This window comes from Chinchilla lanigera, unplaced genomic scaffold (assembly GCF_000276665.1).
Source record: "Chinchilla lanigera isolate Chin_1 unplaced genomic scaffold, ChiLan1.0 scaffold00037, whole genome shotgun sequence".
NCBI lineage: Eukaryota > Metazoa > Chordata > Mammalia > Rodentia > Chinchillidae > Chinchilla > Chinchilla lanigera.
In genome coordinates this window covers 1,590,568-1,603,141 of record NW_004955438.1, presented here as the reverse complement: position 1 = coordinate 1,603,141, position 12,574 = coordinate 1,590,568, and the positions used below count along the sequence as shown (strand labels likewise).

General features: G+C 40.3%; 1 protein-coding gene across 1 annotated transcript in view; it reads left to right on the top strand.

Moving 5' to 3' along the window:
• Nucleotides 1–1,649: 1,649 nt before the first annotated feature.
• Nucleotides 1,650–12,574, top strand: part of Snw1 (SNW domain containing 1) — a 39,931-nt gene continuing 29,006 nt past the window's right edge. Inside the window, exons 1-2 of the mRNA XM_005390214.2 lie at nt 1,650–1,825; nt 6,564–6,717. Of these exons, the coding sequence (XP_005390271.1) occupies nt 1,812–1,825; nt 6,564–6,717 (168 nt within the window). The 5' untranslated portion in view covers nt 1,650–1,811. The remainder of the gene's footprint in view (nt 1,826–6,563; nt 6,718–12,574) is intronic.

The following is a 12,574-nucleotide window of genomic DNA, read 5'->3' as shown; positions in this document are numbered from 1 at the left end:
AAGAATTTGTGGAAGCCAGGCGTGGTGCCGCACGCCTGTAATCCCCACACTCAGGAGGCTGAGGCAGGAAAACCTTGTGTGTTTGAGGCCAGCCTGGGCTTCAAAGTGAGCTCAAGCCCAGCCTGAACTGCATAATGAGACCTTGTTTCAAAAAAAAAAAAAAAAAGAATTTGTGCTAAACTATTCTACCTTACCATCTCAAAAGTTACACTATTTGTGGCTACACTGTCACAGCTAGTTAGGAATCAAATTTGGGCCCAAGTTCTCTGAGACTGGATTACATCCTCTATGGAGAATTCCAAGAGAAGAGTAAATTAATTACTCTGTGCAACTTGGTAGAGCACTGATTGTGGGCTTGTACTAGGCCATTACGTACAAGCAGCTGCTACATGCCTATGACGAGAGATGGATGAATACAGAAGGTCCAGTACAGCCAAACACCAGACCAGCTCCCTCATAAAACCAAATAAAGCACCTCTTATTGGGGTATAATATCATGTCATTTTTGGGAATTTGCTTTCTTAATTATGTTTTGCTGGAATTGCTATTAATATCAGTTACTATTCTTTATAAGGACAGCAAGGTGCAAATGCTTTGTACCATATGCCTCTGTGAAAAAAAGAATGAATTGTAAGATCTCTTTTCCATCTCTTTCTTTCAGTCTTATGTCCCAGGTCTTGCTCTATGTCTCAGCTGATTTCTCACGTTAATTATTTTAAACTTATCCTCAGTGGCCTCTTTTGTCTCTCATTGCCATAGAAACCCAGTCTGCCTCAGGAATTGTCTTCTTGTTTCTTTGACCCAGGCCCTCTACTTCTGTCCTTCTTCAGCTCCAAATCATCTGCTGAATTAAGTTTAGGCTCCTTGGCCTCGGCTTCTGGGACTATCTCTAATTTGCTCCTCTTTTATTCTCTTTTTAGAAATAATACATTCCTGGAGTACAGGTTATCAACCTCTACTCCATTATCAACCAAAATATTAATTGTAAGAATGAATATATTTATATAGAACTTTAGAGTAAAAATATCCACCAATATTACCCCATTAAAATTGCTTAGTCTTATGTATAAAATAATGTATAATTATACAAAAAATTATACATATACACATATTAAACTTGCTAGTATCACCATCTCTCTCATTTCAAAAAACATTGTCACATTTTAACTTAATGCTGCTGTACTCAGAAAGCTTTTGTATTTGGGGCTCTTACTAAGAGAATGAGTCTGAATGGGGAATAAAATAGAGCAGTTTAAAAGGTATCTCTTTCCAACTCTGGTGTTTTGCTTAGAAGCACTCTGTCATGTCACAAGGCGTACGTGACCAGGTTATGCACTTGGTCTTCACTGAAATGATTACTTCCTTTTTTTTTTTTTTTTTTTTTTTTTTTAGGTCTTTTACAGTTCAAGGTGGCCCTGAGCTCACTTTGTAGCCCAGGCTGATCTCGAACTTGCAGTGATTACAGCTGCCTCAAGCTCCAGAGTGCTGGGATTACAGGTGTGTCCCACCACGCCCAGTTTGATTAGATTGTTGTTGTTACGGGGAATCGAATTTGAGACCTTGTGCTTGCCAGGCAAGCACTTGTACCGCTGAGTTATATCCCCGGCTCTGAGATGGTTACTTCCGGATAACCTCTTGCTCTGGTTTGAATACCATCGAATGCTTCGCGTGTTCACAGAACTACAAATCCCAAAAGGCCTTTCGGCTCGGGCGCCTGCGCACCAAGCGCTCGCTCCTTCCCTTCCGCTCCTCTCCACCAGAAAAGACCCGCCCCGCGGCGCTGTCGCTCGCGTCGGAAGAAGCGGAAGAAGATGGCGCTCGTCAGGTGGGTTGTTGACTCGGGCCCTCTATACGGAAGGGTCTAGGAGTGTTCACCTTTTTCTTTTCTGCGCACACGCTCTCCGGTGGTGGCCGGGTCTGGGGCACAAAGTGATGTGTGCCGAGACCGTGGCAAGGCCCTCCCGCCAGCCACCGCGGCAGCTAGGCCGCACTGAAGCCTGGATCTTTCCCGAGGGGCTTCCAGGTTGAGTTGGCCCCTTCAAAGGGGCCGAGAACCGCGACGTGGCCTCGCGCCGAGGAGCCTCACGTGCTTTTCGCTTAGGCGTGGTGGCCGGTTGGAGAGCTCTCCCGCCGGCTCGCGGCTCGGTGGGCGCGACGGACGGACGGAGCCGTGGGCAGAGGGGAGCGCGCGGGAGGCGACTGCGCTGCTTTCCGGCCGTTTGGCTGCGGTGGTCTCTACTCTCTCTAGCTCCTTAAGCTAGGTTTCCTGAAAGGAGTGCTGAACAGGGACTTTACACTGGCCGCAAGAGTTGCCGCTGTCCACAGATATGCATGCTACTCTGCACTTCAACTTTAGACCTTGGAATTTCTTCTGTAGATGGAACCGCCCCAGATGTTTGGGGTTGCCAGTTGCCTTGGTTACCGTACATAAAGCGCTTCCAGACTTTAAGAAAAAGGTGCTCTTTAAGTGGGAGATTCCAAGAAGTTATGTAACTCCTTCTAGCCCGCGACCTTGTTGTTCCAAGTTGAAAAACTTTGCATGCAAACTCAGCAGGAAAAGTTTGGTGTTGAAAGAGGGTGTAAAGAAAGTTGTTATTTTAGGACCTAAGTTTGATCTTTCTTAACAGACTTCAGGCTCCTCACAGGTATTCCCCCCCCCCCCGCCCCCGCTATTAGCAGTTACCCTAAAAAGGTTTTAGTGGCAGGGAATTATCAGTGGTGTGTATACAGAGAAAAGTCTCACTGAGACTGCGAGGAGAATGAGGTATTAGATGTACACAAAGAACAACACAGGATACTAAATTTGTATAATACCAGCCTTAGTGCGAAAAGAACTAGATAGAATGAGCTGTTTGAACTAAAAAAAATTTGAGGGTTTTTTTTTTTTTTTTTCAGGAGCGGTCCTTTTTTTTTTCTCCTTAGTAAATGTTATAGACAGCAAACCTTTAATTGTGCTCCAGATGCAAGGCTCTGTGCTATAAATTAATGCAGTTATTATGAGGGAAGATTTTGTGAAATGGACACTCAGGAAGACCAATACCAGAGATGTGGTTGGTATTGTGTGCTTAAAATTACAATGGCAGCAATCTCTAAATGGCCTTTCCATGTTTTCACCTGGTGTTTATTGGTATCTGTTGTAATATCCTTTATTAAAGAAACATTAACTTTTTTTTTTTGGTTCTGTGAGCGGTCATAACAGTGAATGGCAACCCAAGAAGCGAGTGATGGGGGATACTTTTTTTTTTGAGACAGGGTCTCTCTATGCAGTTTAGGCTGGCCTTGAGCTCATTTTGTAGCCCAGGCTGGTCTTGAACTCACAAGGATCCTTCTGCCTCAGCCTCCCGAGTGCTGGGATTACAGGCATGCTGAGATTATAGGCGTGAGCCATCACACCCGGCAGGGAAAGCAGTTTGTAGCTAGTGGGTCAGAAGTACTGCTTGGCCAGACTTGTAATCACTCTTGTAGTACTGAGCTCGCAACCTGTGGGATCTGACATTATCTCCAGGTAGATAGGGTCAGAATTAAATTAAAAGATGCTCAACAGTTGTGCACTGGAGAAATCACAGGAGAACTGATTTCTTCTTTGATGTGTAGGGAAAACATCCCACATACCTGATGTCATAGCATTGTATGTTGTCTTGCTGAGAAGCAGGAAAACTTTTCCTATTTCTTTACATTCTATATCTTCAGAGCTTACATTTTAGTAGGACAGGCAGCCTATATGTGAATTTTAAAATACATTCAGGCTGGGCGTGGTGGCACACACCTGTAATCCCAGCACTTTGGAGGCTGAGGCAGGAGAATCATTTTGAGTTCGAGAACAGCCTGGGCTGCAAGTGAGCTCACGGCCCGCCTGAACTGCATAGCAAGACCCTGTCTCAAAAACACACACACAAAATTCAGTTAGCGTGCTAAGGATAAAAGGTTAGAGAGACTATAAATTTAGGTGCAGTGGCTGTATTTTACCAAGTGATCAGAAAAGAACTCTAGAGAGGTAAAATTGAAGAGAAATGTGAATGCTAAGGTGCAGGTTACTAAAAGATGTGGAGAAGTATTTTCTATAAAAGCATAGAAAAAATTGTTCTTAATAAATAGAATATTTCATGGCAAAGGGAATAGCAAATGTAATGATCCTGAGATAGCTTGCTTAACTAAAGATGAGAAAGATGTAGGGACAGAAATGGTGAGTACAAGGGGCAGAGTGAATTTACATTGCTACTTCAGTTGTAAAAGGGCTCCACAGTTGAACTTTGCACTACTTGAACAGCAGCATTTGAGGGGGAAAAAAATGTGCTCATTATTCATAACTTTGCCTAATAGTCTTAACTGAAAATCTGACTTGAAAAAACCTGTATTGGCTGAGAGTGAGTCATGCCTGGCAGAAGACACAATGATGTGATGCTTCAGTCTAAGCACCACTCTCATCCAGATAACACATTGTGCTTATGTTAGTGTGGTAAAATATTTGTTATTGTGCTTTTTTTTTGCGCTTTATTTGCATAAAATATCATAACCATGGTTCCAGAGAAAATTACTGATACCAGCAGTAAAACTAAGAGGAAAACTGTGAGAACCATGATAGAGTTAAAGAAATCATTCTGAAATTTGTTAAAGTCCTGGGAAAATGAACTTACAAGTAATTTTGGGGCCTCAGAACCAATTATTTGGTTTTCCATTATTTTTTGGGAAAATATGTTCAGTTCTCCAACTTTTTGGTGTTTGAACATGAATTTGGAAGGAATTGAGTTTATCAAAGTATCACTGTATTTCTTTCAGCAAACATTTAAGGAGCTCCTGCTGTCAGCTATCAGTGCCTGGACAGTTAGGGATGAAAGGAGCAGAATGCTCACAGTTTAGTAAGAGGATAGGTAAATGAACAGGGGATTGTGATACATTAAAGGATGTTTTAGTGGTATACAGAGGATGTAGAGGAAACATACATGGAGGCAGCCAGTCCACACCCAAGGAATCATGGAACAGCTCTAAATAAACATGGAAGACCTATTGGCAGTATCTGGACCCTGTGACAACTGGTGTACAACTGTTCTCGTTTAAAACTTAAAAAGAACCTTATACTTTTCTATGATCTGTTATTACAGATGAGAAAACAAGTTCAGAGTGATAAGTAATGTAGAGCTAGGTTTTTAAGTGGCATGGATAGAATTTAAATTCTGAACTCTTAGCCATCACAATAACTGATTGCAGACTGGATTAGAGCTCTCAAATATATGCTGTTTTAGCATCATGTACTTTTCCTGGATCACTTTGTGTGTGTGTGGTTCCATTGATTGAATCCAAGGCCTTTGCACTGAGTGCATTTCTAGACCTTTTTTATTTTTTATTTTGAGTCAAGATCTCCTTAAGACACTAAGTTGCCAAGACTGGATTTGAACTTGAGATTCTCCTGTATGTTGCCTCAGCCTTCCAGAGTGCTGGGATTACAGGCATAGATGGCCGTGCCCAGCTTAATGTATTTGTAATTATGGATTTCTCCCCTACAAGACTATACACTTTCTCAGTTAGTCTCATTGGCTGTTGAGCATAGTACATTCACCTAAATGATCAATATTTTTGAGTAAATGATTAAGCTGTACTATTCATTCATTTGTGCTTACTTAAAATTGCAAAGGAACTTGATTTTTTTCCCATTAAATGTATTATTCATCTGCTTGGATTTTTTTTTTGATACTTGGGATATCCCTGTAGTAACAGTTACAGTAATTTAAAGTTGTTAAGAATAGTTAAATAGCTGGGTGTGGTGGCACACGCCTATAATCCCAGCACTCGGGAGACTGAGACAGGAGGATCGTTTTGAGTTCAAGACCTGCCTGGAGGGGCTGGGGATTTAGTTCAGTGGCACAGTGCCTGCCTGGCAAGCACAAGGTTGTGAGTTCGATTTCTGGTAACAGAAAAAAAACAAAAAAGACCAGCCTGGGCTACAAAGTGAGCTCAAGGCCAGCCTGAACTGCATAGGGAGACCCTGTCTCAAAAAGACAATCAATCAATCAATCAATAAATAAATAAGAATACTTAAGTAGAAAGTGGGTTTGATTAAATAATAAGTTGAATCTTTAAGACTTACTCTTTATTTTTTGACCTTTTAGGTTTTAAATTTTATTCTAAACTAGAAACCCTTTGGAAAATGCTCTTTCAATATGTGGTTTGTGTTTTCTTTTACTCTCTTCGTTACACTCATTTTTAACCCTTGTTCTTTGTGTTGATACTAAAATAGTTATAAGTAAGGAGTGTAAGAGTAAAATAGTTTTAAAAAGTGGAGTATAAGAATAAAAGGATATTTAGAAAACCATATACAGGAGGGTTAGGCCCTAGGTAATTGGTAATTGAGAGTATTCATGTACATGTCATAGTTAGATGTTTTTATGTCTCTCAGTACTTCTTTCTTTTCATATATGATTGGTATTGAATATTGCCATAAGTCATAAGTAAGTCCCCTCTTGAGTGATCAAAAGAAAAAACATTAAAAGAAAAGAGTCATCTGATAGCCAAATTAGATCAATCAAATTGAATGTAAGAGTTTTAAAAGATTCTTTTATTTTCTACAGCTTTTTACCTGCACCTACTCAACTATCTCAGGACCAGCTTGAGGCTGAGGAAAAAGCAAGATCTCAGCGATCACGGCAGGCCTCACTGGTTTCCTCCCGAAGAGAACCTCCCCCATACGGATACAGGAAAGGTTGGATACCTCGGTTGTTAGAGGTAAATATGAATGTTCTGTTGGGACTTACTAAACTATGCTGAAATTTATTATAGCTCACTTAATAAAATAAACTTAACCCTAGAGTCTCTTGATTGTTAATGTCAGTGTGATAGAAATTCTGGTGAGTTCTCAAGATGTACTTCCCTCAGAAGTTTTATATTTTTCTTCATGTTTATTGTCATTGGTTTGTGATCACTAGAGAACTGCACCATTTTGCCTTTTATGACAAACTATTAAGACCCATACAGGCTGGGCGTGGTGCGCACGCCTGTAATCCCAGCACTTGGAAGGCTGACACAGGAGGACTGTTGCAAGTTTGAGACCAACCTGGGCTACAAAGGGAACTCAAGCCAGCCTGAACTGCATAGTGAGACCCTGTCTCAAAAAGACAAAAAAAAAAGACCCATACAAAGGAATTCACATACCCTTTATATGTCTAGGGTGTACAGCATGAAAAAGTAAGAGATGAACATGAAAGCGTGATCATAGTGGTTGATCAAAGTGGTTTTCACACACACACACACACACACACAATATCACAATGGTTTTCACACACACACACCATATCACAATGGTTTTCACACACACACACACACACACACACACACACACACACACACCATATCACGTAACCCTGAAGAAACAGCCTTTCTCCAGGGAAAACTACAATAGCACTTGCTTTACTGGGTTTTTTCTCTTCATCTGTTCTATTATCTTCAATTTGAGAATGTTAATACATGCCTGATACACATATTAGATACAATTTTAAGAAATGTGATAGATAAAATTTGATAGATGATTGGAGGAAGAAGAAAAATCTGGAATGATTTTTTTTTGTGCCCCTAACTTCTTTCTTAAGAATAAACATCTCCTGTCTACTCAGAATCATAGACATCAGTTCAAAACACTGTTTTCTCTGAGGATGACTTTCCATGCTTGACCCATCATCTTGCTTACCTAAGGAGAACAAACGTTTGAGCCTTACGTATTTTACTTACTCACAGTCTTTGCTTCTTTCAAGCTTTTATTTTCCTCTAATACGTATTCTGATTCCTACAAATATTCCTTCATATCTCAAAGAATAGGTGCCCTATTAAAAATCTGTGCCTGTAAGCATTCATTTTGTACTTTTTGGGGGGAGGGTAGGGTATTGAGAATCAAACTCAGGACCTTGTGCTTGCCAGGCAGGTACTTGTGCCCCTATATCCCCAGCCCCTGTACCATTTTGTATTCTATCACTTTTTTGTATTCTGTCCTTGTGTGGTTATGACTTCTACTTCACAAATGGAAGGCAGAGGGGGGTTGCCATTTTCATATGCCTCCAAGTAATGAGCATAATATTGAATTAAAAATTGTTGCTTAGATTCCTGAGTAACCCATCTTTGTTCTCCATCTCTACCATGTTTTTTGTTTCCCTGCCTGCAAGACTTTATAGTGCCTAGAAGACAAACATCCAAGTAAATTGTATCTTACCTATCATATTCCATGTTTCTTCTCAGTTCGTCCCCAGTTCTTACGAATTCCAGTGTGTGAAGGCCCCTCTTACTGTGATTATTAAGGGATTTTTGTTGTTGCTTTTGTTTTTTCCAAGAGCATAATTTCTGAAAAGCAGCACAAAATAAAAGATCATCAAGGAGACTGTAATACCCTCTTATCTGAAGGAAAAAAGTAGTGATTGTCATTATTTGAGTTTGGTAGCTCTTTTGATATAGTATAGGTATCCTTTTTTAGGGGGTGGCAAGCCCCTTATCACCTAACTGCAATGTCATCCTTGCATTTTAACTTTATGACTTTTGGTTGCTGCTACTTTCTTAAAATTTGAAGTGATTATCAAAGGTTTCTTATATCCTGATAGAACAGAATAGTTTACTTGAAAATCAAACTGAAATAGCCAACTAATCTGGAAATGCCATGTATGCTTTGAGGGGAGTGAGTATTCTACAGAAGAAGGCATTTTGTTGTAGTTTTCAAAGGAAAAGCTATGATTTTCTGGCAAGCTTAATGACCACATAATGCTACATCTACAGTTCTGAAGTGCTTATTACAGTTGAAGAACTCCAGCAAATCTGACCATGTGTCAGATTGATAGACTGCATACAGGAAGCACTTTTTATAAAAAATGCTTTAATATTTCCCTAATTTACAAGAAAATGTTTCTTTCTGCTTTATTCTATCCGCTTTCAAATTTTTCAAGCCTTTCTTTAGCAAATAAGTATATTGTACCTAGGAATTCCTAAATCTAGAGGAATACTTCTTGAAGAAATTGTGTCAGAGTGGATATTTATATAAATTTTTTTCATCCAGCTCCTCTAAATATTACTTTTAATGTTTTTCCTATCATTCTTAGTATCACAGGCTGAGTATACCCTATCTGAACTACTTGGGAGCATAAAGTGTCTTAAATTTTGGAGTTTTTCAGATATTTGAATATTTGAGTAGACTTTATTGGTTAGACATCATTAATCTGAAATTCAGAAATTCAGACTCTGATACTTTGGGGCATCATGTTGAACAAAAAGTTTTGGATTTCAGATTTTCAAATTAGGCCTATGCTTAACCTGTACTGATGGGACTTTTTTGTGATTGTTTGTTTGTTTTTCGAAACAAAGTCTCACTATGTTACCTATGTGGTTCAGGCTGGCCTGGACTCTTGACAGTCTTTGTGCCTCAGACTCCTGAGTGCTGGGATTACAGGTTATGGGCCACTATGCTTGTTCCTAAATGGACTTTTCATAAAACTATTTAGAATTATAGTTGAACTTTGTATGTTTATTTGATAAACTGTGTTTTTAATACTAAACATCATTGACAGGCTCCTTACTTTGTTTTACTTTAGAAGTTTTAGTTCTTTCCCCTAAATATAGTGGTATCTCAGTTCACAAACTTAATTTGTTCTACAATTTTGGAAAAGATGGCCACCTTTTGTGGGAAAGATGACTATAGTTGTGTTTGTCACTTGATGAAGAGTTTGCAAACAAAAATAAAATTTTGCCAAATGCTTCTGTTTACAAACCAAGTTGTTTACAAACAAATGCACTTGTGAACTGAAGTATGACTATAATTGTATGTAGTCACTGTATGGATCACCTTTCTAGTTGATGGAACAAAGTGCTTGACACCCACAGCTTAACAGCAAAGTTTATTTTGGCTCGCAGTTTCAGAGGTTTCAGTCTATGGTTGTCTTGCCCCAAGGCAGGAATATCATGGCAGAATGGCATGATGGAGCAAAACTATTCACTTCAGGTAAGCCAGGAAGCAAGTCAGGGAAGGGTGCCAAAGCATGGGGCCACAAACCAGATAATAGTGCCCAAGGTCACCTCTCTGTGCCCCACCTGGACACACCCAGAAGTGTGCTTTACTAATCCTTGGGCATCTATGAAACCAGTGAAATTGACAAGGTAACTATCACAACTTGACAGCCAGACACTTCTCCTTAAGCCACACTTAACTACAAATAAAGACAATAACTAGCTTATTTCACCTAATAAGATGTCACTATCCAGTGTATGACTGGAAACTTGTTAATTCCCTCCCCAGCCTCAGCAGTCCTAACCTTGCTCAAAAGTTCCAAGTACTGAGACTCAAGGCAAACTCTTAGCCATGAACTCCCATAAAATTCAGAAAGCAAGTTACATACTCCCCGGATATAATAGCAAAGGGTAAACGTTCCCATTGCAAAGGGGATATGTGGGGGGAATGGAATCAATAAGAACAAAGCAAGACTAAAACTTCAAGGACAACAACAGGGCAAACATTAAGGTTTGTCATTCCAGGTGAACCATCCAGGGCATGTAGTGATGAAATGTGAGTTCCAAGGGGTATTATTCCCACCTCTATTGCCTTGCCAATTGCAATCCACAAGGCCTTTGTCTTAGGCTGGCTTTACTCAATGCCAGAGGCTTTTTCCTCAGTAGAGTTTCTGCTTTCTTGGCTTTTCTAACTTCCTGGGGTCTTCATTGCAACTCTGGTTTAGCTTTCAGAATTTCATGCATTGCCCTCCCAGGCTTGTGACACATTGCATGGCCTCCCATGCCTTCCTTTGAAATGTAGTTGAAAACTTTCATGACCCCATAACTCTTGCATTCTGCATGCTCAAAAAAAAACAGCATTATGTGGATAACCCCACTGTCTCCTGCCAGTGTAATAAATATTCTCACCCCTGTGGACCACAGCTCCAGTGACCTCTGTGTGTCTGGATGGATTAGTATGGTATAATGAGGAACCATTCTCTAGGTGGTCCTTCTGGAGCAGAGGTCTTCTCAAATGAAAGGTTTGCATTTTTGCACCCTTGAGCCTGTAACAGGTGGGGTCTCGCTTAACTTCTGAGATTGTTGTGGTTTGTATCTAAATGACCTCCCAATGCCTCCTGTGCCCATTAGTGGGGCTTTTGGGAGATGACTGAATCGTGTACTACTTACTTACCAGTAGATTCGTATACTGATGAGTTTATAGCTAAATGTGCAGAGTCTTGTTGGAAGAAATCAGGTCACTGAGAGTAGGATCTGGGATGATTTATTGCTCTCCTTGCCTCCTCCCTTCACTTTCTGCTTCTTGTTCACCATGCCATTCTGAAGCCTTAGAGCCTGTCTGCTGTGAACTGAAACCTGTACAAACTGGGAACCAAAATAAACCTTTTCTCCTTTAAGTTATGGATGTTGTGTATTATGTCTCAGTGACAAGAAGTAACTTAAACATCCGTGAAGGCATCTTATAGAAGCACAGAGTATTTGGTTTCTTTGTAACGGCACCAACATTTTCAGCAGTTACACCTCTTTTGGCCCCGTACTCTACCTGTGCTGATTTTCTAGCCAAACTGAAAGTTTTTTGTATCTTTTTTCTTTGCTTTTTGCTCCTAATTCTCAATAAATCTTGCTAAAAGCAGCCAGAAATACCCATGCAACAGCCTGAGTGTTACACTGTCTTGAAAACTCCTCCACTTAATGAGTTACTATACCACCTTTAAAATCAGTCTTAACATACTAGACAAGTTCTTGGCTAGAATGCAACGTGCATGACCTCTAGTCCAATTATCAGTAGAGCCCCTACTCCCATCTGAAACCTGAACCTGACCTTTGCTGTTTGTATTTCTGTCAGTATTCTGATCTGAGCTCAAATGGAATCATTCATCCAGTTTGTAAGGCTTCTCTAACCCATATCTCCAAACTTTTCCAAATTCTCAAACCACTTCTAAACCACATAATCAGGTATAGTCACCTCAACAACCCCATTCCTGGTACCAATATTCTGTAATAGTCTGCTTTCTTATTGCCAGGACAAAATACCTGACACCTGCAACTTAAAGAATGAGAAATTTCTTTTGGCTTACGGTGTCAGAGGTTTTAGTCAGTGCTGGTCTGGCTCCAAGGCAGGAACATGATGATGCAAGGGCGTGATAGAGTAAAGCTGCTTACTTTATGGTGCCTAGGAAGCAGAGCACAGGGAAAGAACTGCAGAGAAAAAGGGTTCAGAGCCCAGATATAGTCACCAGGGCCATCCCCTACCAAACATATCCAGAAGTGTGTTTAACTAATCCCTGAGCTAGTTAAGTTGACAATCAAGATTAACTATCACAGTCACTGTTAGAAACATGTGAGCCCAGTGTAGTGGTATGTGCCCATAGTCAGAGCTACTCAGGAGGGTAAGACAGGAGGATCACTTGAGCCCAACATGTGCAACATAGACTCCCTCAAAAAAAATACACATGCAAAGGTAAATTTTGGTCTGAGAATATAGGTCAGTGGTACAGTACTTGTGTAGCATGTGTGAGGTCCTGGGTTCAATTGGGGGGGGTCTCTTTCTATGTATTATTTTGTTTTGCTTCTTACATAACAATGAGTAAGTACATCATGTTAATAA